Genomic DNA, 18,237 nt, shown 5'->3' with positions numbered 1-18,237 from the left:
TTAGGTATATAAGAACATTACCAAATGTGATGATTAACATACATTAGAAAAAAAATTAGTCAGCAAAAAGAAACTATTACCGCGACGAAGCTTACCCTAACATGATTGGATTGAAAAAAACAGAGATAGGTAACATCCCTGCGAGTTAAGCCACTTTTTCAATGTAATATTTCAAAATATACCGTTATTTCAGTGTCATGTCCTCCTCCTAAATATTTTGCCCTTTCAAGATAAAATCGTGGGTGCATTTCCTGGTCTTAGTTAGGGACATTTGTTAGGTATATTGTGGTCTATTTTGTGGTCTATTTATTTTTATGTAAGCTTGTTTCTATGCAAGCGTAACAAAAGAATGTTTTCTTTTCTATAGCAGTTAAAATTCTATAGTTTAAGAGATAGACCAAAACTGTGTGATAAATCCTTGGAGTGACGTACCATGCTTCAGTTTATATAATTTTAAAAACAGTTCTTATCAAATAATTGCATATATCGGCCTCGGGGGTATGGTGAAAAATGGCATTGCCTCCAGGTGCTTAAAATTTGTGTATACCTCTGGCAGTAATATATTTGATTTTAACTCATTCAAAATCCACATTTTCTCTCAAACTATAGCTTCGCCGAATCTCTGCAATGACACGGTTACATGCAATGCGGTAATTGATACAAAGATAAGGTGGAAAAAAACTTGGGTTGATGAATTCGTCACGATTACGACCTAAACATTCTTATTACTGATGACTAACGCTTCCAAGTTTGGTACCCAACTTATGATAAAACACTTTTGGCATGGGTTAGGACTTGATCATCTAGGAGCGGTATCAGTTGCTGAAAAAATCCTTGACAAGGCAAATTCAAAACGGGCTATTAAACCTTTCAATAAATTACTACTTAACAGATAATTGGATGTCTTTATAGGATGATATAAATGGATGGCTATTGATATTTAGATTGCATTTGATTAAACTTACCAGTGTTCCGATTAAAACTTGATGATAAGTTGGAAGGTGATCGATTTGTTATGGCCAGAACTGGTCTCTCCTAGAATTAAAATCGATTTAGTTTTTTTTTTTTTTTAACGAACATAACAACTCTGAACAGAACACGCTGTTAATAGAAATCACTCAAATAAAAACAAAATCGCGGTGTATTTTCTACTTTTGAAAGATAATAGACTCTAATGTATTATTGCTGAGGTTTTCCAACGACAAGTTGCAGTAAACCAATCATAGTAGCAAAGAACGTACCCAGAATATTTTTTGGGAGGGTGGGGTAAAAAAAAATTAGAAACGCAAGAAAAAAATTGTAACCCCTCCTGGATACGGCCTTGATAGTAGCCTACGATAAAAAATTTAGTAGCAGACTGCTTACGAATTTTTCTGACAAAATATGAAATATGTGTCAGTAGCATGGTTTTAATGATTTTCTGTTCAAAAAATCTGTTCAAAATTTCAAATTTTTTCTGAGGTTTCTGCAAACGATCAAAGTTGAATCAAGTTTTATTGCAACTAGCTTACGAAATATAGAACGATAACGTTTTTTTAAACATATGGCAAACTAAGTATGAAATTAAGTATGAAAGTAAGAAAAGAGCCCTTATTGCCATCAAAAATTATCAATCGAAAAGATAGCGTGTTAATCTACAATCGTTGTTAGAGCTTTTCTTTAAATGTGAAATTGACCTGACAAAAATGAAGCCATATAGGAGCCCTGGTACGTATTTTAAGTTAAGTATTCTTTCTCTGGGTCAATTTTTAAAGTCCTCTTTAACCGCTTAATCAATTCTTATGATTCTTACTGCCCTATAATGTGGGTGGGAATATTCTTCTTTTCTAAAACCGCTTTCTAACGGTGTATAATAAAAAGAAACCTCATTCAGGAGAATAGTCGTTCGGGAGCTATGCCAATACTTATTCCTTAATTACTGCATATACTTTCAAGGTCATTTTTTTCTTTACTTTTCTCAACTGCCTAATGATCCCCCAAGCTCCATGGCATTTAGCAATCTTTTAGCCAGTGGCGATTCTGGCCTCTCTTGCGCCCGGGGCAAAATATTGATTGGCCCGCACCCTGTCTCTAAAGAATTTTCATGCCAAGTTTTAGCAGTTTCCATACATTAAAAAAAAAGTGCCAATTATACCCTCTGCTTTGTTTAAAATTTCCGAAATTTCAAATTTTATAAAATGATTATAACTGTTAGTATATTTATTTGTAATTATGCGATCCTAGATTTCTGCACCTAGGGCAAGCGACTCCTCCCCAAAAAAAAACACCTCTGCTTTTACTTCCTATAGACTAATTATAACCACCGTGATATAAATGATATTAAAAATTCCTTTTACGTAATTTTTCCGTAATGTTAGATTTGAATCTTCTAACGGCGTACCATTTGCATGGAACATGACGCTTGAATCAGCTCAATGGTTTAACTCCTTTGGCGTCCTTAATAAAAGCATAGAAAATTTGGTAACTCTCTAGATTTTTTGTTTTTGTGCAGGTTATTTTTTTCTTCTTTTTATGGCACTTGGCATTTACCTCTATCAGTCCCGCTTTTGCTAGTTCGGACACTTCCAGATAAGCTAGGACGATGAAAGTTGGCAGGCGTATCAGGGACCAGACGAGATTAAATTAGAAATAGTCTCTTCCCCGATTCGACCATATGGGGGAGGGAAAAGCGAGCGAACATGATAGTTGAGAAGAATTTTATTTGCCGGTAAAACAAATGATTGTTCTTCTTACGTATGGCTTGTGGTCAAGGAGTATGATTCTTGCTTAGGGTAATAAAGGTGGTTCGAATCCCGGACCATGACAATTTTTACACGAAGAAGATCCAAAACTAGATACGCGATCAATATAGCGATCGCTGAAAGTTGGCAGGCGTATAAGAGACCCGATCAGATTAAATAAGAAATAGTTGCTTCCCCAGATTAAATTAGAAATAGTTGCATTGGGGGGAGTTGAAGGGGGAAACCAGAAATCTTGGGAAACGCTTAGAGTGGAGAGATCGTAATAAAACTTGGTGGGAAGAAGCTCTTGGCTCTTCCAACCTCGTCACAAGTACCATATGAACCCTTGGCTCTTATTTTTCTTCTTTTTTATTTTTGTCTACGATGAATTGGAGTCTGTTAAGTTCCTACTGATTTATCCTACAGTCCATTTTTTTTTCTGAGTTACTGTTTAAATGACATGTAGATCCTCCCCATCCATCATAGGCGATGGGGTCTGTGTGTGGATTATTGCCATTAAACCGTTTTTCTGCTTAATTATCTATGATTAAAACTAATGTATCTGAATAATTAGAACGATTCCTGTAGCTTCTCTTCTTATATAGAGCACAAACAAATACTTGAAGTAATACGATATCACTTTTATTTAATAACAAAATAGATAAGAAGATAATCTGCAGCATCCTTTTAAAGCCATTCCGGAGGAGACTATCAGACTTGAAACAGCATAGAATTTCTTTTTCCTTTTGTATATATTCGTCCTATAAATTATATTCGACCAAAGAAATGTGCAGAAATTGATTTTGGCAGGCCCAAAGAAATAAAAAACACATAAAAACTGCTAATTTATACAGAAACACAGGAATTAGGAGGTAAATTATGTCTGCAGATTTTCTAGCTCGAAACCTTCCCCCATCCAACACAGGCTCATTTTGTCATTTTGTCAACTTCTTATATAACGAATGCGTAAATTTCTTGTAAAAAATATCTACTTCTGTCTATCCAAGACCAACACTATAGGCTACGTACACAATGGGCAAATTTTAAAACTTAAAGACCTTTCCCTGGGGGTTACATGGGGCCATGTTATTTCTAAAGGCAAAGTTATCCGACCTTTCAACTATGCTGAACAAAATAGCTATCTAAAATTTTGATCGGACGATTTTCTGGGAAAAGGTTTGCGTGGGAGGGGGGATAGTTGCCCTCCAATCTTTTTGGTCACTTAAGAAGGGCACTAGAAGTTTCTAATTTCCGTTCGAATAAGTCCTCTTCAGGTGTTCTAGGACTATTGGTTAGATATGATCACACTGAAAAAAAACACGCATCTGTGGTCTTTTTCTCGCAAAACAAAATACAAAATTCCACATTTTTGCAGATAAGAGCTTTAAGCCTCTATACTAGGGTTGTCTGCTACGCTGAATCTTTTGGCGTGATTTTTATTAAGATCTTTTCAATTTTTGGGGGTTGCCCCCCCCCTTTCAAAAATTAGACAAATTTTCTTAGGCTCGTAGCCTTTGATGGGTAACACCAAACTCAATGAATCTTATACGTCTTATACGAATCTTATACAATTAATAAGTCAATTCTTTTGACTTATCTATTGATACCAAAATTCTGTTTTTTAGAGCTTCGGCTACTATTGAACGGCGTCGTTCCTTACTTACAGTTCGTTACCATGAACTGTTTGAAAATGCTTGGTAATTTTAAATATATGATACATATGAAAAAATTGATGTTTTTTTTTTAGAAAAACGAGAGGGAAGGAATAGTCTTGAATTAAAGTAATATAGAATAAAATAAAACACTTAAATATGAATTAACCAATGAATAAAGACTATTTCATACAACTTTTACTACTTCCAGCAAAACAGGCTGAATTATATTGTCTAGTTGTATTGCTGATTCAAGGAGGGTGGATCTGGATGGGGTTGATTTGATTGATGGTTAAGTAGAGTAGGGCTGGGTTAAACGAGGATTGGGGGCATGTGGGTTTAGTTCACTGGGAAGGGGGAGGTGAAAGAGGGTTAAGTGAAAAGGGGGTGAATTGCATGGGGTTGAGCTAAATGAGGGTTGAATTGTACAGATGTTGAGTTGAATGAGGGTTGATTTGCATTGGAAGCGAGTTGAATAAGGTCGAGTTGGAGGGGGTGGGTTAAGTTAAACGGGCGTTCAGTTCAACAAGGATTGAGCTGCATGAGGGATGACTTAAACAGGGGTTGAGTTGGACGAGCGTTGATTTAAATTGGTTGAATTGAACGGAGTTAAGTTAAACGAAGGTTAAATTACACGGAAATTGGGTTACAGCCATTTGTTATCTATTAGTGCAAACAGTATCATTTCTGCGCCATGGTATTTAATTTTTATTTGTTCACCAGAAGCTATCACGAAACAAAAGAAGTTTGAGCTGGCTTATACTTATTTGATAGAAAGCAAATCGCTAAAAACTCAAAAGTAAGGCAATAACACTGAATGATAACCCCGGCTATTGAGCAAAAATGTTAGCTTTCCACCATTTGAACGGAAGGGGCGACAAAAATAAAATAAAATCAGCAGCAATTCCGCATAAAAAAAAGTTAATTCTATGTTCCAGAATTTTTAGACTTGTGCTTTACTTGGGGGAGTTTCTTGATCCCTAACATTTGTACTCGTGATTTCATGTTTTTACCTGAGACAACTGGGAGTTTTCAGTCCTCATACTGCTAGCTTCGGAAGTAGCAACGCTTGCTCTACTAAAAGAAGTTGCACCCGTTGAGACTGCAGCAGAGAGTTTCGAGTTAAGGGATGACTGACTACCACCATAGCTTTTTGTGTCTTGGCCAGACAGGGAAGAATGCAAAGATCCTGTACTGTAAGAGAAATAATTAAATGGTTAGATTTTCACCGACTAATTTTAAGGAGCGACCCGGCTCAATAGTAACCAAAACTCTAACAAATGGAATTTTGATACCAATACCTACATCAAAAGAATCGCATTTTAATGTTGATTTTAAATATATAAGTTTCATCAAGTTTAGTCTTACCCATCAAAAGTTACGAGCCTGAGAAAATTTGCCTTATTTTAGAAAATAGGGGGAAACGCCCCCTAAAAGTCATAGAATCTTAACGAAAATCACACAATCAGATTCAGCGTATCAGAGAACCCTACTGTAGAAGTTTCAAGCTCCTATCTACAAAAATGTGGAATTTTGTATTTTTTGCCAGAAGACAGATCACGGATGCGTGTTTATTTGTTTTTTTTTTTTTCCAGGGGTGATCGTATCGACCCAGTTTTCCTAGAATCTTGCAAGAGGGCTCATTCTAACGGAAATGAAAAGTTCTAGTTCCCTTTTTAAGTGACCAAAAAAATTGGAGGGCACCTAGGCCCCCTTCCACGCTAATTATTTTACCGAAGTCAACGGATCAAACTTCTGAGATAGCCATTTTATTCAGCGTAGTCGAAAAACCTTATAACTATGTCTTTGGGGACGACTTAATCCCCCACAGTCCCCGTGGGAGGGGCAACAAGTTACAAATTTTGACCAATGCTTACATATAGTAATGGTTATTGGGAAGTGTACAGGCGTTTTCAGGAGGATTTTTTTGGTTGGGGGAGGAGTTGAGAAGAGGGGGATATGCTGGGGGAACTTTACATCGATAATTTGTCATGGGGGAAGAAAATCTCCATGAAGGGAGCGCAGGATTTACTAGCATTATTTAAAAAAAAACAATGAAAAAATAAATATGAAAAAGTTCTTTCAGCTGAAAGTAAGAAACATCATTAAAGCTTAAAACAAACAGAAATTATTACCCATTTGAGGGGCTCACCTCCTCCTAATACCTCGCTCTTTACGCTAAAGTATTTTTAGTAATTTCAACTATTTATTCTACAGCTTTTGTGATTCTGGGGTCATTCTTAATGAATTGGGACAAAATTTAAGCTTTAGTGTAAAAAGCGAGGATCTGACAAGGGGGTGAACCCCCTCATATATGTAATAAAAATATGAGAATACAAAAGTTCTTTGCGTAAGCTAATTTATAAGTTACGTAAATCTTCTACTAATTAAAATATTCGTAAAAAATTAAAAGTTCTAGTTGCCTTTTTAATTAACCAAAAAATCGGAGGGCAACTAGGCTTCCTCCCCCGCTCTTTTTTTCTCAAAATCATTCGATCAAAATTATGAGAAAGCCATTTAGCAAAAAAAAAATAAATACAAATTTCGTTTTAATTATTCCTCTGCGGAGAGCCAAAATCAAAACATGCATTGATTCAAAAACGTTCAGAAATTAAATAAAAAAATAAGTTTTTTTAACTAAAAGTAAGGAGCGACATTGAAACTTAAAACGAACAGGAATTACTTCATATATGAAAGAGGCTGCTTCCTCATCAACCCCCCGCTCTTTACGCTAAAGTTTTTTACTGTTTTAAAAAGAAGAATTGAGAGACAGAGTCAAACTGTAGCGTAAAGAGTGGGGCGTTGATGAGGAAGCAGCCTCTTTCATATACGAAGTAATTTCTGTTCGTTTTAAGTTTTAATGTCGCTCCTTACTTTCAGTTAAAAAAACTTGTTTTTTTTATTTAATAATACGAGGAAGCCACATGGCTCTTTAGTTTAGCAGCCTTGCTGTGTTGTGCTTGATTAACTTCAGTTAACTAAATATATTTCCTTGAGGTCGATTACCATTTTTCAAGTCAGTGGCAATGCAGGAGTTCCAGTGGAGACGGGGAGGAGTCGGTGATGTGCATATAATGTCTTGCAAGAATTTGAGTATATATTGGGCGTTGAAGATAACAGCCTAATAAAATTAGTCGGTGAAAATCTAACCATTTAATTATTTCTCTTACAGTACAGGATCTTTGCATTCTTCCCTGTCTGGCCAAGACACAAAAAGCTATGGTGGTAGTCAGTCATCCCTTAACTCGAAACTCTCTGCTGCAGTCTCAACGGGTGCAACTTCTTTTAGTAGAGCAAGCGTTGCTACTTCCGAAGCTAGCAGTATGAGGACTGAAAACTCCCAGTTGTCTCAGGTAAAAACATGAAATCACGAGTACATTGAAAGAGTGTTAAAGAGAGAAAGTAATTTCTATTCTCTTTAACACTGACATGAGAACCTAGTTTCTGTGCATTTTATGGCACTTGGTATTAACCAAGTGACCTATAGCAATCGCAAATTCTGTCGGTCTGTCGGTCCCGGTTTTGCTACTTTAGGCACTTCCAGGTAAGCTAGGACGATGAAATTTGGTAGGCGTATCAGGGACCGGACCAGATTAAATTAGAAATAGTCGTTTTCCCCATTTGACCATCTGGGGGGGGGGGGAGTGGGGGGCCCGTTAATTCAGAAAAAATAGAAAAATTGAAGTATTTTTAACTTGCGAACGGTTGATCAGATATTAATGAAATTTGATGTTTGGAAGGATATCGTGTCTCAGAGCTGTTATTTTAAACCCCGACCAGATCTGGTGACATTGGGGGAGGGTTGGGATGGGGAAACCTAAAATCTTGGAAAACGCTTAGAGTGTAGGGATCAGGATGAAACTTGGTGGGAAAAATAAGCACAGGTCCTAGATACATAATTGACATAACCAGAATAGATTCGCTCTCTTTGGGGCAGTTAGGGGGGGGGGGGTTAATTCTGAAAAATTAGAAAAAATGCGGTATTTTTAACTTACGAACGGGTGATCGGATCTCAATGAAATTTGATATTTAGAAGGATATCGTTTCTCAGAGCTCTTACTTTAAATCCCGACCGGATCTGGTGACATTGGGGGGGAGTTGGGAGGGGAAACCTAAAACTTGGAAAACACTTAGAGTGGAGGGATCGGGATGAAACTTGGTGGGGAAAATAAGCATAAGTCCTAGATACATGATTGACATAATCGGAACAGATCCGCTCTCTTGGAGGTAGTTGGGGGGGGGGGGGGGGTACTTCTGAAAAATTAGAAAAAATGAGGCATTTTTAACTTACGAACGGGTGATCGGATCTCAATGAAATTTGATATTTAGAAGGATATCGTGTCTCAGATCTCTTATTTTAAATTCCGACCGGATCTGGTGACATTGGGGGGGGGGGGAGTTGGGAGAGGGAAACCTAAAACTTGGAAAAGACTTAAGAGTGGAGGGATCGGGATGAAACCTGGTGGGGAAAATAAGCACAAGTCCAAGATACATGATTGACATAACCGGAACGGATCCGCTCTCTTTGGGGTAGTTGGGGGGGGGGTACTTCTGAAAAATTAGAAAAAATGAGGGATTTTTAACTTACGAACGGGTGATCGGATCTCAATGAAATTTGATATTTAGAAGGATATCGTGTCTCAGAGCTCTTATTTTAAATCCCAACCGGATCTGGTGACGTTGGGGGAGTTGGGAGGGGGAAACCTAAAACTTGGAAAACACTTAGAGTGGAGGGATCGGGAAGAAACTTGGTGGGAGAAATAAACATAAGTCCTAGAAACATGATTGACATAACCGGAACGGATCCATTCTCTTTGGGGTAGTTGGGGGGGGGGGGGGTCTTAATTCTGAAAAATTAGAAAAAATGCGGTATTTTTAACTTACGAACCGGTGATCGGATCTCAATGAAATTTGATATTTAGAAGGATATCTTGTCTCAAAGCTCTTATTTTAAATCCTGACTGGATCTGGTGACATTGGGGGGAGTTTGGGGTGGGGGAACCTAAAATCATGGAAAACTCTTAGATTGGAGGGATCGGGATGAAACTTGGTGGGGGAAATCAGCAGAAGTCTTAGATACGTGATTTACATAATTGGAATGGATCTGCTCTATTGGGGGAGGGGTTAATTCTGAAAAACTAGAAAAAATGACGTGTTTTTAACTTACGAAGGAGTGATCGGATCTTCATGAAACTTCATATTTAGAAGGACCCCATAACTCAGATCTCTTATTTTAAATCTCGACAGGATCCAGCGTAATTGGGGGGGGGCAGTTGGAGGGACCGGAAAATTAGAAAATACTTAAAGCGGTGAGATCAGAATGAAACTGGATGGGAGGAATAAAAACCTGTCTAAGATACGTGATTGACATAACTGGACCGGATCTGCTCTCTTTGGTGGAGTTTGGGGGGGGGTAATTTTTAAAATTGAGGTATTTGTAACTTTCGAAAGGGTGACCAGATCTTAATGAAATTTAATATTTAGAAGGATCTTGTGCTTTAAAGCTCTAATTTTTAATTCTGACCAGATCCCGTGACACTGGGGGGAGTTGGAGGGGGGAACCAGAATTCTTGGAAAACGGGAAAATTGGGGTATTTTTATCTTACGAATAGGTGATCGGACCTTAATATTTAAAAGGATTTCATGTCTCAGAGCTCTTATTTCAAATCCCGACCAGATCTTTGACATTGGTGGAGTTGGAGGGGGAAATCTTGGGAAACACTTGGAGTTGAGGAATCGGGATGAAGCTTGGTGGATAGAATAAGCAAATGTCCTTGATACGTGATTGACGGAACCGTACTGGATTCGCTCTCTTTGGGGGAGTTGGGGGCAGGGGTTCAGTGATTTGGCGAGTCAGGTGCTTCTGGACGTGCTAGGACGATGAAAATCGGTAGGCGTGTCAGGGACCTGCACAAATTGACTTGATAAAGTCGTTTTCCCAGATTCAACCATCTGGGGGGCTAAAGGGAGAGGAAAAATTAGAAAAAATTAGGTATTTATAACTTACGAGTGGGTGATCGGATCTTAATGAATTTTCATATTTAGAAGGACATCGTGACTCAGAGCTCTTATTTTAAATCCTGACCGGCATTAAGCCTTTTATTTTCCTTTTAAATCAATCTATTGATTCCTAGAATTTTGTTAGAGCTCATACCATATGATCTCTTGGCTCTTAGCTCTTCTTGCCTCATCACAAGTGCCATATGAGCTCTTAGCTCTTGTTACCTTTTATATTCACTATTTCCTTATCGTCAAAAAAATTTAGAAAACGTAGACAACCATTTTTGATTCAATGTTGTATAAAAAGAGGGGAAAAAAAGATCGACCATTTACTAAGCTGGGTGCTGCCTTTTAGACTGTAAACCCCCTCCCCAATTTAGATAAAGACATGTTACTCGACTATCGAATCAGTGTTGCATCAGTGAGATGTGGAAATATGATGGATACGAGATGTGGAAAATATATTTTCTAATGAAGCAAGACCCTTGAATTATTCACGCCTTCCCTGCTTCTACAACCCCTACTCAAGACAGGACTGCTCCCATCAGGATTCAATCGGGACTATTCCTATCTCAACTACTCCTGTCGCAACTGTTTTTACCACGACTACCTCTACCACTACCCCCATTACGGTTAATTCTACCAAATTTATACTTCCTAATTAATGTTAGCAGTAAGTATTATTAATACTAACAATAAAACTTGTAGTACTTTTATTAATGTTTGTATATAAAGGATACCAAAAAAATAAATAAACCTAAATGAAATTAAAAAGTCTGCTTTCCCTGCGAAAGTATGTCAATATTGACTATGAAAAGCACATTGTTGCTAATACATAAATACTGAAAACAAAGTCACTGGAAATTAGAATGGTATTAATGGCATCAATGTCAATTTTGGGAATAACATTCAAAATTAGAGTTGTATTAATGTTAATAATACAAACCACTATTATTAATTAGCAGTACAAACGCGCTAGAATTAACCGTGAGAGGGGTAGTAGCAGAGATAGTCATAGTAGGAGCAAATGAGATAGGAATAGTCGATCAGAATAATCTTAGCGATAGCAGTAACGGTGGGAGCAGTCTTGGCTTGATTAGGAGTGGTAGAAGTAGTAATTGACAGGCCATACTACCTTAGGAGACAAATTCTCCGGGTCTCAAGCCTTCTGATTAAAATGGTTCCCTTTAAATTTAGACCCAAAGAACACGCATAACATATGTTTTCCGAAAATGTGGTTGGATATTCTTAGAAAGGTGGTTTGGCTCGTTTTTACGTGAAAGAGGAGATGACCGGAAATTTATGCGACCACCAGTATATAACCTTTATTAACCGTTGAAACGAAACCTGGGGCGAGGTTTTTCTAGCTGTTTCAAAGCCAAACTGTTTGAAGCTCCTGTTCATTCAAAACGGTCTCAAACATTAGGTTTCTAAATATAAGTCCAAAATAGGTTTCTAATTATTACCAAAGCTCGCAACCTAGAAATATGTTTTCTAAGAGCATACGAAATATTAAGTCTTATCTATGTGTTCCTATGCTTCTGTGTATGCTCCTGTTACGCGGAGGCACCAATTTACGAAAATATAGGCTGCGATGCTTTTTCCATTTAAAAAAAAAAAATAAAGATATAAAAAGAGATATTTTATGAAAATCTAGGATAGGGTATCTTTTTCGGATTTTTAAATAAAAATACCAGAAACAATATTTGGTACTTATGTATTATCCCGACCACACTCGAGAAGTGAAGTTAGGTTAATCAAAATAATATACAAAAATACGATGAAAATATAATACTTTAGAAACAATATTATGGAAACTACAACAGAGAATTGTAGAAAGCAGGTCACTCAGAAAACATTATATTAAATACCTAGCCTAACCAACTCTATATATTAAATATTTTGTTAAAATATATTTGCATAGTAGTTTATCTCACTCAAGCTAAGCTGATTATCTCCGAGTGCATACAAAGAAACCAGTTTTAAAGAAATCAAAGAGAACAGTGTTGTCGGGATAGTACGTGAGTACCAGATTTTTTTCAAAATATAGGGGGGCAACCATCCCTCCCACAAATGCGCGCCCATTTTATGCTTCATGACAACATACTACCGTATTATATTATATCGACATTTATAAGGCTTAAATTCATGAAGTTAAGGAAAAAGATACATTCTTGGAATTGAGACAATATCCTAAAAACCTCTAAAAATGTCTAACTAATCCCTAAACCTAAGATATATGGCGACCAAACGATTTATGATTCGTGGAAGTAACCTCAATAGACTATAAAACAAATTCGTATACTTCCTCAGTGAATTTGTTTTTGAAGATGTTCGAGTAACTTCTAAGACTTTGGGGGAAAACTATTGACCTAACCCTCTAGTGCTTTCAAGTGAGGTTCTGCAGCTGCCCTTATTTTTCCAGCTCAACTGTCACCCCCTATATTGCCTGCAGCGAAAATGATGATGATGATGGTTGATTATGCGCAATCTCTTGATTGGCAGCATCAGGAAGAGCTGTGTTGATAACCTCAAAAGCTTTTTCTTTTTTTTTGAATTCAACTTAGTTAAGCTGCACTTCATGTGGCGTTAGTTGTTTTCATTAATTTTAAGAGACAATTTAAAGCGTCAGACGCTAGTTTCTCATCAGTCTCATAGTTTCTTTGGGTGCTTCAATTGAGTAACTATTTTTATGAATCAAATAGTCGGAGTCTGTAGACAATGAAGTAGGCAAACTAGTCTTGAGTCGATTTTCAACATTCCATTATCTCATACTTGGCATGTAAACAAAACAAATTTGTATTCCGAACATCAGTTGTTTTAACAAGGACTTAAATTAGACTATATTGAATATTCTTATCTTAGATGGCGACCATTCATCCAACAAAAAAACGTCATAAGTAATTTCATTAGACAAATCAATATCCTCACCCAAATTTTGGCTTCGTCGCGTCCTTAGCTTCTGGTAGGATCGAACGCTCAATAACTGCTTTCTCGGTTTTGTATATTCAAATTTGACCATTATTAGGCACTGTGTTTAGCACAGTTATCCATTGAATTTCCATAATAAGGTAATTCCGGTCGTATAGAAAAGTTTTAGAATAGGACAAAAATTAATGCCTATTCTGAGGAAAAAGCCCAAACGGAAAAAGGATACACGGTCACACGGTGCTAGTATCTTTGCCCGGTGTTCGTGATAAGCTAAAACAAACGCTCAAGAAATACAATATTTATTCGTTTCCGGAAAATACGTCAGCAAAGCTCTTAGTAAATGTCGAGAAACCGGAAATTTGAAGTCCAAACTTTCGTATCAAACCAGTTCGAACTCTCCTACAATTTCGCAAAATATGGTTCGGCTTGTCTGATTTTGTCTGCAAGGCTGAAAATGAGCAAAATTTTTGATGCATTTTTGTTTTGTAACCCCTCCCCCTCCAAAAATACTGGATATGCCCTTGCTTTTCTGATCTGCAGGTATCACAATTAATTCCGCTTATAGTGAATTTGTAAAACAGGCTTAGTTTGTTTATTCAAAGCATCGATCACTTAACTAGTGATTTGAAAAAAATAGTAATGGTATTAGCTTACGGTGAAAAAGCCATTTAATTGAAAAGTTTTTCTTTCAGTCGTTTTTGCCTTAGGTATTTCCAGTCGGCTGTGTTTTGTTTCTTCAATTGTGTCTCGTGTACTAAGAATTGTGTATTTTATCATTTTTTACCATTTTATTTTGTTTTCGTCTCATGTTTTTTAAAGTCTTATCATTTAATTTTATTAGTCATTGGAGCGAATCAACATCTATGGCATTTTCTTTTTCTTTGTTATGTCTTGCCAATTCGGTCTAAAAATTAATTGTACTGTGCTTGAACAATTCAAATTAATTTTGGTTGTTATGGTTGCAGCAACAGATGTAACGTAGTATAAAGCAAATCAAGCTCCTTAGCAACCGAAAGTTTCAAAACGCAGTTTGATGAAAAGAAAAACAGTCTAGTCAGAAAAGAAATGCCATCTGAGCTGATACTGGATTTGCAACTGTTAATTCAGTTAATCTTAACAGTAAAACTTTATTGCAAAAAAAAAAAGAATTTGAAAGAGCCTAAAAGTCTCCGAGAATAGCGCTCGCTCACCTTGAAGTGCTCTGCACGGGAATCAGTGATGTCTTCTTTTAGTTCTGCTTGTTCTTTTCTTTCCTAGGAATGATCGTATAGAGCAAAAATCTGAATATCTAGTATCCTTCTCAAGCAATAAATAAGTTCGTGCCACAGCAAATTGAGCGATTTCTGCCATTTCGTAAACAAAGCACCAGCTTTTGCCCAAAGAGGCTGAAAATGGAAAATTCTAGGGTGGCCAATTAACTTTTCATGCTCAAAACCCTGAACAAGAGGTTCGGGCCCCCATCTTGAAAAATCGCAGCAAAGGGGAGTCATTCTGTGCCACAAAACATCGAGAGTTGCCCAAAGACCGTCAAAATGCCAGAATTGCAGGTTTTAAAATGACCAATTGACTTGCCTTGATTTAAAACCGTTTATCACCTCCCGTCTGGAAAAACAGTTCAAACTCGAGAAAGTTTTCCGTGTATATTCATAAATCGCCAGCTGATAAAAACATGAATGTAGCAGTGATTGGAAAGCCTTTTGATGGACCTTTTGATATCAGCATATGACGATTTTTTTAAGGCGATGTGGTACCTCAAAGATTTGCCTTATCTCGTTCATTATAAACGTTTTTAGTTTGTGTGGGCAAAATATTTAGAATCATATTGGCGGTCTTGATATAACTTGTAGAACTTAGATAATAGATTTATATAAACGAGAAAAAACTAAAAGCCGACACCAAATTTCCCAGCTATCTTAAAAAATTATTTATTTTTATTTTTTTGGTCTGACATTTGGGTCTGACATAAAGATAATCAGTTTTGATGAGACTTATATCATCTTAAACTCTGATTTTTTTTCTATTAATCAGAGCAAAATTTTCTAATTTAAGTTCATGAAAAGTCAGTCCCTAAAAGCATTTTAGCCTACCTGCTCGAAAAATACAGAAAATAAGTTCAAAGGAATTGTAATTTGATTGATCTGGTCACTTTGGGAATTCCTGTGCTGTCACCTGCCTTGATTGACAGATTAGGCGAGAAAAGGCAATAAATTTCAGTGCCTGTATTCATACTTGTAAAGTGATTGGTAACTTCCCGCTTTTTCAGTTTTCTGCTTGAGAATTCAAATGCTTCTCTTTTTTCTCTTTTTTTCATTGATTTATCTTTTCTTCAGATGAATTATGCCTTACTGGACGTTAGGTACCGTAATAGACATGTTTGTTTAAAATATTTGACCTTTGTGAATATAGATAACGAATTTTGATCATATGTTTTTGAGGAGATTGCAGCTAAAAAGGATATGGGAGGGGGAATGGTTGCACTCCAGCTTTTTTTTTAATATTCCTTCAGCATGCGCAGAAAGTCTAAACTTAATACCCTCAGGTTTATACCGTCAGCTATTCTCGACACATTGCAGATACGTCGTCGTCTGTAAAACTGGATGCACAAAGTACCTCTTGATTTAGTTGAAAGATGCTCCTAAAAATTTTCCGAACGATATGACGACTGGTACCATCAGCCATTGTAGATATTGCAGGTATATCCTTTTCATAACCAATAAATGAAAAAATGTCTCTTGATTGTGTTTCGCACATTTCCCTAACATTTCCTTCTTGACATTTCCCTAAGGTTTGACCTTAATGCTCCATGATTTTTATTATTTATGAGATCAAACATGCCCTCTTTTCTTGAAAAAAAAAAAACACCTTGTATGTTAACATCAGGCAACTTGCATAACTTACAGCCCTTGCACCAGGAACTAGGGGTTGTGAACCCTAGATGTACCCTAGTATTTAACATTTGATCTGTTTTAAATAAATGGCTATCTCAAAATTGTCAATCGAATGTATTTGGAGAAAAAAAAGAATGAAGTGGAAGCCCTTCAACCATGCTTGCCGCAGGAACTCTACCAACTACATCCATCCCCATATGAGTAACTAATGTTACAGCTTCTTTGAATGACAATATCTTCTCTACGCTTAGCTTGAAGGAAAACTCAATTTTAGTTACTGATATGTCCGATCATTTCCCAATATATTCTCGGTTCAGCTTTAATCAGGGAAAGAATAACCGGGATCAAGTGATTGATTCCTATTCTATTAGGTTTGGTGAGAATGAGTTATCTCTTCGTGGTTCTAAATTGGCGAAAAATTTGTGGAGCTTATTTGATAATGATAAGGATTTTTCTTGTTTATTTGATTCATTTTATGGAACCATAAAAGAGGCTATTCTTAGCATTTGTAAAGTACCACCTTCTAATCGCAGGTTTAAAAGGATTGTTCCTCTAAACCCATGGATGACATCCAGACTTCTCAAAAGCTGGAGAAGGAAAAATAATCTCTGGAGGTCTTATAAATGCGCTACACTTTCAGCGAATGCTATTCGTTTTTGTCAATTCAAGATTTACCGGAATACATACAATTCCTTCTCTAGGAAAGCCAAATCTGTCTATTATCTAAATAATTTTGCTGCGTGTGACAATGATATTCGTAAAACTTGGAAGGTAATAAATTCTGTGCTTAAACCTGGATCGCAATCTAGCTCTTTACCTATGAGTCTGGTCATTGGTGACGAAGCTGTAAAGGGTGAGATTAATGGCCAAGAAGCGTTCACTTCAGTCTTCGCTAGTATTGGTAAGAATGTTGCTTCCACAGCTACTTTATCTCGGCCTAAGCCAGACTTTAGATCTTACCTTGGGCCATCTTGTATTAAGTCTATGTTTCTAGAGCCAGTAACAGAAAGTGAAATTGCTAAAATTGTTAATGGCTTGAAAAACTCGTCCTCATCTGGGCCAGATTCTATTCCTACTATGGTAGTTAAATCTATTCATCCTTCAATAGTCGTGCCTCTAACGAAACTTGTTAATCTTTTATTTAAATACAGTATTTTTCTGGATGCTCTCAAGCGTGCTCAGATTATTGTTCTGTATAAAGGTGGACCAAGAAATGATCCAGCAAATTATCGACCAATTTCAATTTTATCAGTATTTAGTAAAATCTTCGACAAGGCTATGCTTTCTCGTCTCCTTAAATTTCTAAAATTTAAAAAGTTTCTTCATGATTTTCAATTTGGTTTCCGAATGAAGCACTCCACTGAGCATGCCTGTGTGACCCTTTTGAATTTTATACATTCTCAATTGGATTCGGGATTAATTCCGGCTGCTATATTCCTGGATATTCGCAAGGCATTCGATTCCTTAACCCAAGAAATTCTTCTATCGAAAATGTCTCATTTTGGCATTAGGGGCAATGTATTTTCTTGGTTTTAATCTTATTTGAATGATAGGTTAATTTCTGCCGATCCCCTTTTCCGTTCACCATCACAAGTGAATTCTGACGTCCTTCTGACGTCCTTGTTGGTTTTGCTGATGATAGCACACATGGCACTTCGGGAAATTGTGAATCTGAACTTCGATTAAATTTGGAAAATTTGTTTGAGAGAGTAATTTTATGGTTTGGTGCTAATTATCTTCCCATAAATTATTCAAAGTCCAGTTTCTTTTATATTTTCGCATTTTTCTCAGATTTATCCCCAGTTATAAGAAATTCATCAGCCAAATGGGATAATTCATAGATCTAAAGATCCATATGTTCGTATTTTGGGCCTTCTTGTTGATGAAAACTTGTCTTTCAATCGTCACATTGATTTGATTAAAATGCAGATATGCAGGAGTCTCGGTATTTTAAGGAAACTTAAACATATTTTCCATGGATCGATTTTGAAATCCTTTTCACTCCTTGATCCGATCTTACGTTTCTTACTGTCCAATAGTATGGAT

At 36.7% G+C, this 18,237-nt stretch overlaps 1 protein-coding gene across 7 annotated transcripts in view; it reads right to left on the bottom strand.

Annotated features, from left to right (window-relative positions):
* LOC136036160 (uncharacterized) overlaps positions 1 to 18,237 on the bottom strand; it is a 91,786-nt gene that overhangs the window by 38,907 nt on the left and 34,642 nt on the right. For all 7 annotated transcript variants that reach the window (XM_065718224.1, XM_065718226.1, XM_065718221.1 and 4 more), the window contains exons 4-5: positions 5,386 to 5,566; positions 966 to 1,035 (exon numbers count right to left, since the gene is read on the bottom strand). In XM_065718224.1, coding sequence (XP_065574296.1) covers positions 966 to 1,035; positions 5,386 to 5,566 — 251 coding nt within the window. The remainder of the gene's footprint in view (positions 1 to 965; positions 1,036 to 5,385; positions 5,567 to 18,237) is intronic.

The sequence above is a fragment of the Artemia franciscana genome, chromosome 15, assembly GCF_032884065.1.
Source record: "Artemia franciscana chromosome 15, ASM3288406v1, whole genome shotgun sequence".
NCBI classification, from domain to species: domain Eukaryota; kingdom Metazoa; phylum Arthropoda; class Branchiopoda; order Anostraca; family Artemiidae; genus Artemia; species Artemia franciscana.
Note: the sequence above shows the minus strand (reverse complement) of the source record. Positions and strands in the feature narration are given on the sequence as shown.